General features: G+C 39.2%; 1 protein-coding gene across 2 annotated transcripts; it reads right to left on the reverse strand.

The window, feature by feature from the left end:
- Positions 1-576: 576 nt before the first annotated feature.
- On the reverse strand, positions 577-16,517 carry scinlb (scinderin like b). 2 transcript variants are annotated; one of them, XM_087812032.1, is made up of 17 exons: positions 16,357-16,517; positions 13,174-13,361; positions 11,027-11,181; positions 8,657-8,818; positions 6,867-7,016; positions 6,536-6,625; positions 6,325-6,457; positions 5,121-5,209; positions 4,837-5,052; positions 3,778-3,899; positions 3,622-3,712; positions 2,202-2,372; positions 1,966-2,140; positions 1,654-1,769; positions 1,506-1,583; positions 1,367-1,427; positions 577-1,017 (listed from the first exon to the last, which is right to left on the reverse strand). In XM_087812032.1, exons 2-17 carry the CDS (start codon positions 13,352-13,354, stop codon positions 857-859), a joined length of 2,151 nt encoding a protein of 716 aa, XP_087668158.1. In that variant the 5' UTR covers positions 13,355-13,361; positions 16,357-16,517; the 3' UTR covers positions 577-856. The 2 variants fall into 2 exon arrangements, with proteins under 2 accessions (XP_087668158.1, XP_087668159.1); XM_087812033.1 differs by having other exon boundaries at positions 16,296-16,426.
- Between the last annotated feature and the right edge of the window lie 356 nt (positions 16,518-16,873).

Below are 16,873 nucleotides of genomic sequence, written 5' to 3' on the forward strand. Positions count from 1 at the left end.
GCCAAGGTCTCCAGCAGACACCATTTGACATGATTAAAAAAAACAACTTTTTATATCTGACATATTTAATCCTGACGGTCCATCAGATTTGTTGTGTGAAGTGAAGGGAATTTTAGTTTCTTAACAATGTTGAGAGTAATTTGAGTAAAGTTTCTGAAGTGAGTTTGGCCCAAGTTCGTCCTGTTGACTCACTAAAAGATTAATACAGTGGTTGCAAAGTTTACTCCGGTGCTCAAAGTTGTGGTGATTTATTCACGAGTCTCAGGCTGCAGGGACCTAACGCTTTCAATATGAAAATGAATCATTCAAATTGAAAAGTGACACAAGGTCATAACAAAAAAGACCATAGAAAACTAGGACCACTTAAACTAAATGAATTAATGAAAATTTCCCAAAATATAAAAATTAGCTAGAAAAATGACCTGAGAGAGTATATGTTGTCATAAAAAAAACAACTAATATAGAGATTTACTCTTAATACAGAACTTATTTTGACTGCATTTCTTTTTTAAATGGGTCTTTTCCATATTAGAGAAAATGTGGATCAACATGAAACAAAGCACTCGCACACAGTGGAGCGATGATACTGGCAGTTTTATTTTGAAGTGTGTGTGTGTGAGTCCAGGGTTGAGCTTTGACGCCGACACATCACATGACCTTCTGGCACGAAGCATGAAAATAACGCAGCATGCATCTTCGGGTTGAACTTTCTTCAGCAGCGACACAGAAACGCGGCAAGTGTCCTGTTGCGATCGAACAAACAGGACAATAAATGGAGTGGTAATATTTTGGCACCGGGGGGGTTCTGAGGTCGAAAAGTGCAGGTAGGATTAAGGAGGAGCGAAGAAAAGTCGGCTTAGAAACGAGCACGGATTCTATCCATGGGATCGGTCTCCCACATTTTTGGGTCCCAGGCCTGGAACCAGCCGGTGAACGTGGGGGGTTCTGCTCCCTGTTTGATGGTGGTGATGGGTAGACCGCTGCGACCTGCCGGGTCGGACTGTACGTATTCTTTAGCTGTGGATGCAAAGACAACAAACACCGTTTATTTTAGGCATTTTTTTATGGTTATGGAACTGCCCTCCAGTTTGAAGTGCAAAACCATCATGTATACTCGTATTTCTGCATAAATACAACTATTTAAAAATATAATATTTTGTTTACATGAATGGAATGGTCAAATAATGAACAAAATATATAAATGATATACTAAACATTTCAATAAACATGTTTATTCTATGTTCACCTGTTGTGTTTGAAATATATTTCAACTCATATTTCAACACTTTCACAATTTAGCTCTCAATATAATACCTTGATGTGTTTTTAATAATAATAATAATTTTCCATTAATAAGTGTACCCACCGATTTTAGGAGCCCCAGTCCTCTCCTCCTCGTTGGCCTCGTTTCCAACCCAGAGGAAGATCTGAGGGAGAAGATCCAACACGTTCAATCGCTGTCCATCTAAATAATTCAGCGTTTAAAAGAAAAGGCATGAACTCACCTGGTCCCAGGTGTCCAGGAGCATGACATCATCAGTGGCCAGATCCGACTGGGTGAAGTCTCCGGGGACTTCCTCCACCTGAGTCACAAGTCGGACGTTAAGAGTTTGGAAATGATCACGTGACCTCGGTCGATTAATGAAAACCTACGATGAGTCTCCCTGTTTTGTTGGAGCAGCCAAACAGACGCGGATCTTTCACCATGTTCTGGAGGCTCTTGGAGCTCTGGTACTCCTTCTTCCCTCCCAGAGCGGACCAGAAGTTACCTGGTGGACGAGCAAATCCAGTTTAAAAAACATACAATAAACCAGAGATAAAAAGTTGTACTACATCGTTAAGCTAGTGATCTTGAGTTCAAAGCTGTTGACACTTTCGGAAAGAGGAACATCATTTCTGTTTATAGACAACAGGTGTCCGGCGGCATGTGCGGACCAGTGTTGTCCCATGATTTACGACACATACCCGGCTCTTTGCCCTCCGAGACGTCACTGGCAGAACCTCCGAAGAAGTTCACCACATGCTTGGCCGCCTTCGCCTCCTCGTCGCTGGCGCCCACCCCCCGCCACACCATCACGCCCGCCGCAGAATTCAGCACGAAGACATCGTTGCTGTTCAGGTTGGCGGAGGAAGGTTCCGCCTGAGGACAGGATCAAGGTCAAGCGGACGTCTCTTCAACACTCGAAACCGGGTCGACTCACCTCCACCGCCCGGGTGGTGCCCGAGGAGCTCTGGCGGATGTGGAAGAGACGAGTGGCGCCGGCGGCGGTCTGGCCTCCTCGGCGAGATGTTCCTCCACTGTGAATGATCATGGGTTTGCCCTGGAACAGGCTCATCAGGTGGGGCGGCTCCTGACCCTGAGTGACCCTCACCTGTGGATCAATGCATCCAAAAACTGCCTTTAGTGTACTCAGGCTGTGAGGTAGAAGTTGTAGTACATGGTGGTAGGACCGGTGGTCAAAGTATTGTTGATAGTATTTTAGTAGATGTAGAACTTGGTTTTTTTTAAACTAGCTTTTATAGGTAGAACTGCTGTACTAGTAATAATAGTAGAAGTAGTGGTAGCAATAGTGGAAGTAAAACCTGTAGTTGTAAAAGTAGTAGTAGAAGTAGTAGTAGAAGCAGTAGCAGTAGTAGTAGTATGAGAAGAGGTAGTAGCAGTATTAGTAGAATTAGAAGCAGTAGTAGTAGTAGTAATACCACTAGAATCAGTAGTAGTTGTAATTGGAGCAGTAGTAGCACTAGAAGTAGTAGTAGTAGTATTAGTATTAGAAATAGTAGTGGTGGTGGTAGTAGTAGAAGTAGTTGTAGCAGTAGAAGTAGTAATAGTAGTGGTCGTAGTAAAAGTACCAATAGTCGTGGTTGGTAGCAGCATTAGTATAAGTAGCAGTAGGTTGTAGATATTGTATTGGTAAGTTGTAGTACTAGAAAAGTACCCCAGTTGTACAATACTTGAAGTCAAGTAATAGCTGTACATAAAAGTGGTTGAAGTGGAGGTATTAGTGAAAGTAACTAGAATAATATAAGAAGACGTGATGTTACGCTTTTTATTAAGCTAGAGAGATGAACAACAGCGACCCCCACTGGTGTTTACCAGACATAACAAGTCTATGGCTTTAGAATACCAAAAGAAAAGCGATTACCGCCCTCTGCTGGATGATAGTGATAAGTGCAATAATCAGTCAGTTAAATTATTATTAATTAAATAAAAATTAAATTTGTCCCAGACAATTGCTTTTTTTATTTTGAATTATAAATATTGGACAATATTTATAATATTAAATATTGTAGAAACTTCATTTATCTTTTAATTTCATTGAACATCATCTCGTTACAATTATAAAATGATAAAGATTAATTTAGATTAATCTCTTGCTTTATCAGAGCGAAATACGGTTCACAGGAAGAGAATACTATATGATAGAAACTGACAAGAAGTTAACACTGAGGACAGGATTGTTGCAACGCTCAAACTATTATTCAAAAATCTTACTTGCTAACATGAGCACTTTAATATTTCTGTTCAGTTCTGGTTTAATGAACGTGTAAAACTATCGCCAGTGGCAGATAAAAGATGTTATGACTTGTTTTGAAGTATGATTACAGCCAACAAGCTCTTACCTGAACAGGGGATCCTCCCATTGAGTCATCCAGCTGAACGGTCATGAAAGCTGAAGCAGCCAGTTCATCCTGCGTGCTCTTCAGGCCCTGCCTGGCAACATGAAACTCACATCGTCAGAATACCTTTCTGAAGATCACTTGTGTCTCCGTGCTCACCATGTGTAAATGATGTGTCCCTTTAGGTAGCTGTAGAGGATGATGTAACAGTCTCCACCGTAGAAGTGGCCGTAGAGCGCAGGATCCACTGGCACCTTCGTTCCACTCTCAACTCGCCAGATCTAGGATCACAAACACACAGTAGTAACAAAAGTATTAGATGTAGTAATTTTCAAATTATTAATATTAGGAAAAGTAGTCGCAGTATTAGTAGAAGCAGTGATACTAGTATTAGTAGCAGTAGAAATAGTAGCAGTGGTAGAAGAAGTAGTAGTACAAGTAGTAGTAGCACAATAATCAGTAGTAGTAGCAGTGATAGTAATAGTGCTAGCAGTAAAAAGTAGTAGGAGCAGTAGTAGTTGTAGCAGTAGGATTATTACTAGTAAAAGCAGTAGCAGTAGTGGCAGTAGAAGTAGCACTGGTAATACCAGTGGAAGTAACAGTAGTATAGTTGTGGTAGTAGTAGTAGTATTGTTAGTATTAGCAGAAGTTTTATTACAAGTAGCAGTAGTAGGTGTAGTTGTAGAAGTAGAAGTAGAAGTAGTAAAAGCAGTAGTAGCAGTAGAAGAAATACTGGTAATAGCAGTAGAAGGAACAGAATAAATAGTAGTAGTAGTACTAGTAGCAGCAATGGTACTAGTACTAGTAGAAGTACTATTAGTATTGTTAGTACTAGCAGTAGTACTATTAAGAGTAGCAGTAGAAGTTTGTAAAAGTAGGAGTTGTAGAAGTAGTTGTTAAAGTAGTAGTAGCAGTAGCATCAGTAAGAGTAGCCGTGAAAGTAGTACAGCAAGCAGTCAAAGTAGTAGAAGTATATTATTGGTAGAACTAGTAAGTAAGTAAGTACGTAATAGTTATTTGTACTACTCAAACTAGTAGTATTGTTAGTAGTAGCAGTAGTACTATTAGTAGAAGAAGTAGTAATGTAGCAGTGGACTAAAAAGAGTAAGTAAGAGTAGTAGTAGTACTAGCCGTGTAAAATACATGTGTAACAGTAGCTCTAACTCTGAGATCCCAAAGAAGCTTTTAACACTCAGACTCCTCCAGGAAAAACTCTACCTCTATCTTGCCCTTTCCGTCGTCCACCATGCCGTGTTGTGCTGCCATGGCCTTGTTGTTGTGCAGGCTGGACGCGTCGAAGGGAACTTTCTTCACTTTGGCGATGCTGCCGATGGTGTAGGCCTTGCTGGGACCGGTCGTCTCGTCCTTGTCCTTCCAGTCGCAGAAGAACTGCTTGAACAAGGTGGTCTCTCCACCGCCGGGAAGTACCTGGATCTGTGAGGCAGCAGTCGAAACCATCAGCCGTCTGGAGTCTAGAGTCTATATCTTAAAAAAAAGCTCACCTGGCAATTGCTAGAGTAGTTCTTGTCTTTGATGAACTGCTGACCTGCTGCCATGGCCGCCTTACGTTCAGACATGTTGGCCTTGGGACCTGGAGAACCACATACACAAGTACTTGAATGTTCTTTTAGACCAGAGATAAGTTAGCTTAGAGCAACCGAAGTTTAAGACATAACATTTATGGAATCTATGTTTCAAACCCCTACATTTATTGAGAAACCTGGGTGTTGTACTTGACATGTCTCTAGTTCAACACTGAGAAAACTGACCAGAAACTGTTTGCTTCAACTGAGAAAAATCTCTAAAATTAGGAAAAATGGTGTCACAACATGATCTGGAGCTTATAATCCATGCGTTTGTGTCTTCTCGTCTGGACTATTGCAACAGTTTGTTTTCATGTCTTAACAAGAAGGAGCTGTCTCGCCTGCAGTTGATTCAGAACTCTGCAGCGAGAATTCTGACCTGCTCAAGTAGAAGAACTCACATTTCTCTGATCATTAAATCTCTTCACTGGCTGCCAGTTTCTTTCAGGATCCTTCAAGAAACATCTCAAGACATCTTTATTTGTTCAGGCTTTTCCTTGATTTTCTGAGACTCTTGTGTTTGTCTTTGTGTTATCTTGACCTTTTAAGTATTTATTTTATTCTGTACTTTTGGATTGTTTAAGCGCTTTGTGACCCAACTGTTTTGTTGTTATTGTCAATACATCATTATTTATATAAATGTCCCTAATGTGGGAAGAATAAATATCCATAAATCAATATTACAAACATGTATCCAAGCTTTCATAACTTCTTCATCTGGTGCATTTTATTATAGTGTCGAACATTCAATTAAATGTAAATTAAACTTACATTTGACACGGTGCTTAAGGACACATGTGCTAAATACTAGATTCACATTTTTAACAATTAAATACTAAATGAGCAAAATAAAATAAAATAATAAAAAATCCCTTTAAAACACTACTTTACTATTTATTATGATTTCTAAACTATTTTAATGAAAACAATGTGTTTTGTAACTATAAAAAATAGCATATATTTGTAATATATTAAATAGTGCAACATAGTATCACATATTATTACTATTGTTGTTGTTATTAGCTTGCTTTAATTTAATTAAATATTGGTACCAACGAATAGTAAGTGAAAGACCACACGTGGCCAATGATAATATACATTTATACCAACGCGCATGTGTTACCTTTCCACACGAAGATGGTTTTGTCGACGCCGTTGTCGAGGATGTAACACTCGTCTAGAGACAGCATGGCCTGCTTGAAGGGGCTGGACGGAGCCACCTCGGACACGGCCATGCGTCCAGAAGCGTCAGAGATCTGCAGGACAAAGAGGTCATGGGTCACCACGGTTTGTGAGTCGACGCGTTAACCGTAACGGATAGTCAAGTCAATGACCATGTAGAGGGCGCCCTTGTTCCTGTTGGCCTTTTCCACTTTATCGTCGTCCGGGGTGCTGGGAGCGATGGTGGTCTTGGGGCCCAGGGCCTACATTTGCAAAAAAAAAAAAAAACACAGGTTGTGTTTGTGTGTTGTTGTTGATGATGTCATGCTAGTCGTTTGTTTCTATAGGAAGAGCTAGCATGTAGTCGTGGCACAGAGTTGGCACCAACACAGAGACCCCCATTGTGTGGACTAGTTCCCACGCTGACCAGCTAACTGGAATAAAGACTCAAATAGAAACAGAGATTCAACAAGTGTCCAGTAGGGGGACGGGAAGTTGACCCACATCGATGAGCTCCTGCGGCTCCGAGTCCTCTTCCACCATGTGGAGCTTCGCCCTGCCGTTCCTCTCGTTGTCTCGGATGCCGATGGACACTTCTGAGGCCTTCAGTCTCTCGAAGCGGTTGCACTCACTGCCGCACCACTGGAACACATCCTGCAGGAAGAGATGAAGATATAATAATGATAATCATTTTATTTATATAGCACTGTTTTAACATTCGTTACAAAGTAACACGTCTTCCATTCAAGGAAAACAGTATTAAACGAAATTATAAAACACTGCAAATAAAGGAGAGTTAAAGCCTATTGATGAATAAGGGTTAAAAAGCGATATCACATAAAAATGAGTGTGTGTTAAAAAGAGATTAAGATAAAAGATAGAACTTAAGTACTTGTTTGGATTCTTTTTTTTCATCGTGATCCAGGTCTATAGTAGATACAACATGCACTCCATTTTAGACATTTTAATATTTAAAAAGATTCAATATTTTTCTGTCCTGATTGGCGATTCAATTTACTTTCTTACCTTGAAAATTCACAAAGATAAAAAATTGTTACGGGGTTGTTAATTTCACTTTGTGATGACAACTGACTCCTTTAAGAAACATCTTAAGACGTTTTTATTTGTTCAGGCTTTTCCTGTTGTGTTATCAGTTTTATCTTGACCTTTAAAGTATATACTTTATGAATATTGTTTTGATTGTTTAAGCGCTTTGTGACCCTGGTCTGGAAAAGCGCTATACAAATAAAAATTACTTACTTACTTACTTACTAACTTACAACAGCTAGCACCTCTTTCGGCAAGCTAAGCTAGCTGGTTAGCTAACTACTATTTCGTTTTAAATGTCCTTCCCTTTTCACCATTTTTATATTGTGTTCTGGGGTGGTATGATGTAACTTCCAAAATTGGTCAATATTTGAATCAAGCTCTGTGTGGATGCACTTGCAGGTTTGAGAACTTGGCTCCTGCAAGCCATTAGAGATTAATTTACAGTTCTGATCTCTTTAAAATACACGTAGACACCTTCAGAAGCTCATGAAATACATGTACGACATTAAGTCGTAAACTATCAGCAGGAGTAAGATTAATAATAGTTTTAGGCAGGCATGTACGAAGTGAAGGCTGTGTTTTCGGCTCTAAATCAGATTTAATTTGACCACGATCTCTGCTGTAAACTCTACTGTTCAACCTGGGACTGTATGAAACACTACGTTATTTAAATTGTGTTAAAAAAAAGAGTTTTCCTGACTGTTTTCAATTTTGTGTAGAACTGGTAGAAGACATATGCGCTTTTATTTTGAAATTCTCATTGAGATGTGGATACATTTTGCCCCCTTTTTCACTTTATCCAGTATGGCCCTCTTGTGATAGTTTTTGATGTTAAAATATTAGTAGATGATATTAGTGTTGAGTTTGTAGACATGAGTTGTAACCATATATGTTGTTTTTTTTGTCATTAACTTCAGATATTCTCTGGAGTAGGGGTTTCAAACTTGAGGCCATTCGTGGCTCATGTCATTATATTCTGTGGCTCTTCATTTATTGTCAAAAATTCAACCAAATGAACAGTTTAATCACACATAAACAAAACAAATTTGTTAAATACGTTAAAAAATAATCAGCTTGATGACCCCCTGACCTGAGGTCACTCTCCACAAGATCTAAACTCTGGTGGCCCCGGCCAGTTGAGTTTGAGACCCCTGCTCTAGAACCCTTTCCTGAATATTCCTGCTTATATTTTCACTTACAGAAGCAGCAGAGAGAAAGAGATAAGATGAAGAAAGAGATGTCACCTTTCCCAGGTCCACGATGAAGCAGTCTCCCTTGTTGAAACTCGTCCAGCACATCGGCACCTCCGTGGCCCTGATGGCCCGGCGGCCCTTGATGTGGAGCAGGCGTTTGACGTTCATGTCGTTGGTGATGACATGTTGGAAACCAGAAGCCACGCCTCCTTTCTGTAACGCAAAGCATGTTCTTCCTAACTCGAGTCTGAGTAGAAACACAGACGCTGGCGTGGTAAGTCTGAAGGTCTGGGTGGAAACTGAAGATAAACTCTGAGACTGGGGTGTTTGAAAAAAGCACATGAACCACAAATGAAATGCTTCAACAACGTCAAAAAAAAAAAAGAGTGACATGTTGTACCTTTGGGGCAGAATCGTCCCGCAATGTGCCATCCTTGATCCAGGCGTTTAAAAAAAAACAAAACAAAAAACATGCAAATGAGGGATATAAAGTTCCTATTATGACAACAAAATGAGGAAGCAACGTTGTGTGCGACTGTTTCTTGGGAACCACGACAAAGTCTGTCGGGGCCACGAACCCACAGAGCGTTGGAAACATTTGCAGGAATGTCTTCTGGGTTGTTAAGTTCTCCATGGAAACAGATTCTTGTTTGTTCTCGTCTATGTTTGCCCTTCACCGGGCCCTAGGTCACACATCTGTTTGTCATGAAGCCTTTTGTGTGTCTGAGCAAACATGTTTGATATTCAATGTCCTTCCAAACTGTTTGTGCGTCTGTATTAGTAAACAATATGTGTTGTCAATGTCATGCTTCTGTTGGCGAGTGTTAAGGTATAACCTTTTGTAAGTAAGTAAGTAAGTAAATTTGATTTGTATGCCGCTTTTCCTTGTGTTCCTTTTAGTCAAGTGCATGCAAGCATGTGTACATAGGTGTATTAAGCATGTGTTAACATGTACAGTATAATCCAGTTTTGATATCACGTACTTTAGTTTATTTAAAACATCTGCGTGTATTTGTGTGGTAATTTCCACCAACCTTCTACTTCTTCCACAATAGGTAAGTGAAGTAGTTTTAGTGTGTTGAAATAAAAAAGTGTGTTCACACATGCAGGACAGACTTTCCACTGTGAAGAATTGCAAAAGAAGTAAACAAGTATGTGGAGGTAATTACATTAAACCAGGAGGGGGGAGGGTTCCCAATGGAAAACAGATGGGTGGTCAACTCTGAATAGTCGAGGGATTCAGTCGACATCAGACGACAAAAAGTGGTCTGATCTGGTGAGATTAGCTGAACGGTAAAGTTCAGAAGGTGCTGATGAACTAGTATGTGGGAGGTTGGTCGTGTATGAGCGCCGGTCGTCTCATGATCTCTGTGAACTATGGCTCGAGGATGTTCCCACTGCTCCTTTTTTTTTAATCCACATCAATCCACTGTTGGCACAGTTTGCTCTTCAAGGCGGATTTTGGTGATCCTCCTTCTTCCACTAAATACTCACACATGGCAACCATTTCGCCTACACACCAACTTTATAGCGCAGACTAAGAATTCATTTTTCAAGAACTGATTCAGAGATTCGAATAGATATTAAATGTTTGTCTAAACACAAAACACAATTCAAATTTTTCTCATTTCCTCTTTGTTTTCACATTTGGCAAAAAAAAAGCCTGTTCAGCTGAAAAGTTGTCTGTGTTATTATTATGTTGTGAAGTGGAAACTACTGGTCATTATTTTGCATTAGATTAACCTTTAATCTGTTTTTACTCAGTCACGTGGTAAAAACACGTTTTTCTTTTAACAAATCTATAAAATAAAAAAAAATAAAAAAACAACAGGTTACTTATAATCGCCAAGTTTCCAAGATTCTCTAAGCTTTTGAGCTCTTAAGAATGCTATGAAAGAAGTAAGTTTTGCTCTTAGCTTAAGATTTTTCCCTAAGAATGAAATGTAAGATGGCGCTGATCCACTCTTAACAGCCTTCTTAGCGACCAAAAAAAAAATGAATAACACGTTTATATTTTCCTCACACATCTGCATTTATGAGTTTATAGTACTATTATGACTAAACTGATAACAAGGAAATAGAAGGAATACTACTCAGAGAGGCTCCACCTTGTAAGCCAACTAAGATCTTCTTACTTGAGCTTAAGATTCTCCTAAGAAGGCATTTGAGAACACGCATGGGAAACACCCGTATCTTAGCTGAACCCTTCTTACGAGCCTTCTTACTTCCTTAAGAATGATCGAATCTGGGAAGCCTGGCCTTATTCGTATTTGTAGTATTTGTACAAGTTTTTATTTAGTACGTTAGTATAAGTATTTCCAGCGTAAAGGAAGCGTTCCAGTTGAGGGAAAGATCTTTCCTTAATGAGAGTATAACCATAATTTGTGTTGGTTAAGTACAGTCCTTTTCCCTCATTCTCACCTGGTACTTGATTCCGGCCTTGAAGTATCCCATGAAGACGTTGGATTCACTGTTCTGCACCTCCCTGAACTGGACCGGGCTTCCTCCCAGGAAGTCATCCAGCTGCATGGCGTAGATGGCTGCCGACCCCTTCTCATCCTGTGAACACTCGTCCCCTGGAGAGACAGACATTTGCAAAAAACAGTGAACATCTTCCTGCAGTAAGAACTCCATGTGCTTTGTTCTTTCTTCCATTTCCTCCACAAGGTAAGTATCTAAAGTGTCACTTTCAAAATGTCCGACAAACCTATCTTTAACATCTCAAAAGGATTAACAAAGTGGCCGGTGAAGCCGTAATCATCGTCCACTTCATAATCACACGGTGATGTTTTCTATAAACAGATGTTTAGAGAAGAACCTATCATCGTCTTCCACCAGGATCCTCGCTCACACGGAGCCTTCTAAAGTGACCTCAAAAACAGCTGAGTCATCAGCTCATATCCTAGTCACGGAAACCACATGTGCGGGCGGAGGGATGGCACACAACATGGACAAAACTATCCCATACTTTTCCACGACCCCGGCCAAAAAGTATTATTCACGCTCCCGCGCGACTCCCTCGGCTGGAGCTTAAAGGCCCGTCTGTCTGCTGCCATGGAATCGGCACAAGGTTCCAGTGTGAGTGTTTCAAATGTGGGTTTATTTTGTTATGTAACACGGAGGGGGTTGGGGGGGCGAAGATGATTTTTCTAAAATAATCTACCAAAACAGAAGGCCCAAAGAATGGCAACTGTGTTGTCGAGTGAGTGTTCACAGCTTGTTGTGACATTTAGAACATTCCGGCCATTCATTCTGGATTTAGGAGTTATTTTCCGGAGAGACTTGGACACCATAACCATTGTTTATTCCTCTTTCTTATCCGCAAATAAATGCTTTTAATCCTTAACACATAATATAAACGTTATGTTAACATTTGCTTTAAATGTAGTTATTACAATATTAAATTTAAAGGTTTAATAATAAGCTTGAAACTTTAAATATCAATGGAGTAGTATTTCAAGCTACATTGTTAGCATAATTTAGCAAAGATTGATGAACTAGCTAGCTAATCGCTGGATGCTATGTCAATGGTTTATTCCTGAATATTGAATGAAAATAATATTTATGATGAAAGATTAAAGTGATAATTCAGATTTTCCCCCGTTTTCTACTCACTCTCATGTTGACTTTGGGATTATTTTCAAAGTAATCTGTTCCTTTTTAGAGTTATAGGCAAAAATGTAAATCCATATTACCGTCAATAATGGAGCTTGAAGTTCTTCGTCCAAAAAGACACAATTAAAAACATCCAAATACCTCCATACTGCTCGTCTGTAATGCTCCTCTTGTATTGAAGCCTCGACATGAGGAATAGTTTGGAAAAACATTAAACAAATCTATCTTTTAAGGTTTTTTTTGTAGCAGAAGCTTAAAGGCTAACATGCTACATAGACAGGAAACATTGGGTTAGCTCCCAGTGTCTACTGTCAACACTGGGAGTTTCCGCTATATTTATCTAGCCTTTTAGCTTCTTCGACAAACAAGAAGGCTTCCATACAAGTCGACCACCATTACAGACAAGCAGTATTGAGGTATTTGGATTTTTTCAAGTATGTCTTTTTGGACGAAGAAAATGAGCGCTGATCGCCGACACACTTTTTTGCCTATACCTTCAAAAACACACATATTAAAATAATCCCAACCCTTAGTCGACAACTATCCCTTTAAGCACACACTTTATTACAAGTTGCTTAAATAAAGTTTAATTAATAGTTAGCATGTGTAGCTATTGTTCTTATCACTGCTTTGTAAGCTAGCGGTGGATATTAGCATTGTATGTTAGCAAAATACTAATAAACAAACATCATTGTCAAACTGAATGACAGACGACACAAGAATTCAAAGGAATACAGCACATGACTTGACTCCGATCCAGCATCTCACTTCCCTGGTTCTAGCGACTGAATGAAGCACTAAAAAACAAACATGACGGTGCATCGGGCCAAGAGTGTTATATAAAACATCAAAAAAGGCAAGGGAGGCCATTAGCGAAAAAAACAAAAATTGTGAGGATTTGTGGGATTATGATACGAAAACTCATCCATGTGTGTGTGTTAGCGGTGCTGTACCCTGCCACATGTGGATGTAGTAGGACGGGGCCGACGTGGTGTAGAGCAGCAGGTAAGCGTCCCCGGTGTAGAAGCTGCCGTACAGAGCCTTCGGAACCGGCTTCAGGTCCAGACTCTCGATGCGCCAAATCTGCAGACCTGGAACCTTTCCAGCGCCCAAAAACTCCTTATGGGAAACCATGATGACTCTGGAAGAGGTCGGGGAGGAGAGACCGATTTAGTGTTAGCCAGGAGAGAGGAGACGGTAAAGAACATATACATGGTTTAGTGGCAGAATATACACGTTACCTAACAGGGAGCCCTGCAGATGGATGTTTAAACCAGTCAAACGTGTTCTTAAACATGCGAATACTCATTCATTCCATAGCACACATTCATCATGTAAGTCGTCTGGGTTCACAGTTGGACTGATAAGTCCACAAACATTTGTTTATGCAAACACACACTAGACTGTATGCATGTATAGACTAGTCTTGCACAGTTTATAGATACAGTCAGATATGCTGGCGGGTAGCAGTGGTTTCATGTCTGTGGTCTTGGACGGGCAGAAAATGGAAAGTTTGATTCACCTGAAGAGAGTTAATAGTTGTAATAAACATTTTATGTGTCTTCAGCACTTGGCTCAGGCATCAACTCTTTCCAAGTTGATTTCAACACTTAATGGGAAACAAAAGTGTTGATTTAAGTGTCTCTTAAATCAATCTTGGACCTCTATTGTGCTCATCAGTATGTGTCTGTTCGTACAAAACTATTTTTATTGAAATATTTACATTAGAAAATGTGCTAAAAACTGTACTTTTTTTTCTGTAGATTAAATCTTGTTTAACATAACCTTGCCCACTCTGCTGTGATTTGTCAAGCACAGAAGTTTTTCATCAATCCAGGAAGTCTCCATCTCCAAGGGACTCGTTGTATAAACAAAGTGGGGCGTGATTACAGCTGACTGGAGGAGGAGTGAAGACATTACTACATCATAATGGACTCCGCTCTCGTAACTTCTCATTCGCCGAGATTTCAGACTTTCAGGGGGAGAACTTTATAAAGTAATAACTTCAAATCATGATAAGGTATTTACTTCATCTTGGAGAGGAAGACTTCAACATTCGAAACATGAGTCAGGAAAGTTTTCACATTAGTTGCCCTTTAAGTTATTTAAACTTTATCTCTTACTTTGTTTATGATGTGACACTTAAGGGGGGGCAGCAACACATACAAAAATAATTATACAAAATAAAATTGAGTAAATGGAAAGTTAGACATCTGTGAGATTTTGTTTGTACTTGAATAATTTGTGACCGCAAGATTACGCAGATTACAGTTCCCCCAGATTACATAATAGCCAGATTACAAGTGGATGCAGCAGCAGGATTATTGCAGCGATGAATCATGTCTTTGCTGTAGTAAACACTCCTGTAATGTCTTCAACTCACGCCATATAGATCATTGATGCACGAGTGAAATTAGGTGAATTACATCTCAAAGATAATCTTCAAAATTCAAACTCAGTTGTTAGAAACTTATATATTTTTGACTCTAATAGTTACAACTGCAGTGCATTATGGGACTTGAAGTATCAGCAATAGGAGTGGTTTAAATAATAAGATGTTTAATTAAATCCATTATGTTTTGCCTTGTTTGCGATCTCCTGAAGGAGGTTGGTGGGTTCAGACTGTCAAACACAAGCATTAAGTATTTGTCACATATATTTAACATTGAAACATTTTGGATTTTCACTGGCATTAACATGACATGTCAGTAGTACGTAAACATTTGCATGGGATTAGAGTAAATCAATATGTTTTTAGTTTCAGCTTTTTGTTCCCACCACAGTTAGTTCCCGTGTTACGCCTGAAAGACGCGATTATACAGCCGCAAAAACATTGATTAGAATAACACTCTGTCATGGAGTCGGTGGAGTGTGTTCAGCTGTGTGTTTGTTAAGTAGGAAGCTCGTGTTTCAGCAGAGAAAACAGCCACTGGATTTACCGTCACGGGCCGATCAATACTCGAGAAAACCACTCAGTATTTTAGACCATCAAGGAAGTGCTTCCGTGTCATTAGGATTTAAACAATTTCTTTAACTGACAGAGAACAACTGCAGCAGTAATATTCAGGAAGCCTTGCAGCAAAGATAAAACTAAACTTCAGTTTGAGCTTTGAAGTATTTTTCTCTTGCAGGATAAGACGTAAAGATGTTTTAAAGTGAGGCTTATTCGTAAAAAGGGGTAAAAGATCTATTTAAGTTATTTAATTTGCAGCCTGTCTGATAAGCATTGTCCTTGTTTGACACGAGCTCCACCCCTGCACCATAAAACATGAGACTTTATTTGATTTCACCCCTTTGTAGCTTGTTTGCTCTCATTTAATTACCTTTTTAAATGTGTTGAGCTTTCTCATGGTAGACACCGTATTTTCAGCAGCTTTATGTACCTTGACTGCTCTTTTTTTCTGTGATGTATATTATGTTAAAATAATTATTATTTGAAGATCCTTGGTTTATGTTTTCCAGACCATCGCAAACATCTGCGAACGGCTCTTCTTCAGGTGCTGTAGTGACAGCTTCTATTCCTTAATAATACAAATATTGTTTGTGTTTATGCAGAATTAGTATGTTTTGTACTTTATATTCTTATAAATTATCTTAAGGACAAGAAACTGTATTTAATTCATTAATAAAAACAATTGTACTTTTTTTCCCGTGTGAAAATATCTTAAGGGATGAACATTATACAAGATGAAGTATTACATTTTAAGCTTATAGTTTTTACATTTTATCAAGTATTTTATATCTTTGATGACTCAACTTAACATGCATTTGGATATAACCAAAGATTTTGTGTAAATAAAACAGTGCAAAAATAACAGAGCAGATAGTGTGTCTTTACTAACACAAAAACTAAAAAATATATATTTGTATTTCAATGTAATTGTCACTTTCCGCTACAATATTTACACGCTGCACCTTTATTGACTGTTGCATAACGCCCACTACTTGCACTTCGCTCTGTAGTCGTTTTCTAAAAGCGTGAGACTTCAACATTTGTTTTTCAAAGAAAGAAAGAAAACAAGAAGAGAGAAAACATCTGGAAAAACGATCCGTTTCAACTTTGCATGAGACTCACGGCTGTGGCTGCAGCGTGATCAAAGTTCGCCACGAAGGACTTTTCGAAGAGAAGGACTCACAGTTTGCAGGGCGATGCGAGGAGAAGAAGCGATGGTGAAGGATGAAGAAGTGGGAGTGTTCCAGTCAAGACTGTGGTTTTTGTTTTAGCTTTGCACGGGAGGTGGAGGAAGAGGAGGGCGGTCGTGTCAGAGAAGAGGAAGCTACGATTGGTCTGCAGCAGCAGCTTATGTTAAAACACAAAGAAACGCTTCCAGGTTCTTCAATTTGTTGCCTATTATAGATCTTTTTTTTCTTCTTTTTTTCCAGTTTTCACTTCTCGTCAGATCAGCAGGAGGAGGAGCAAAGATGTGTGTTTGGATGCCAAGGCTGTGTTTGAGTTTGGCTCAGAGAGAATCTTGTGACTGCAACAGTGATGAGAGGATGACAGTCTTGACATTTGGAATAATAAGACATTTTTAAAAACAATTTACTTACATGGTAACAGCTGGTTTATTTACCAAAAAACTGCATGTTTCAAGTATAAAATGGATCATAAACATACACTAAATGTGACTTATTAGAAGGAAGAAAGTTTAC

Source organism: Callionymus lyra, chromosome 16, assembly GCF_982586985.1.
Source record: "Callionymus lyra chromosome 16, fCalLyr1.hap1.1, whole genome shotgun sequence".
Taxonomy (NCBI): domain Eukaryota; kingdom Metazoa; phylum Chordata; class Actinopteri; order Syngnathiformes; family Callionymidae; genus Callionymus; species Callionymus lyra.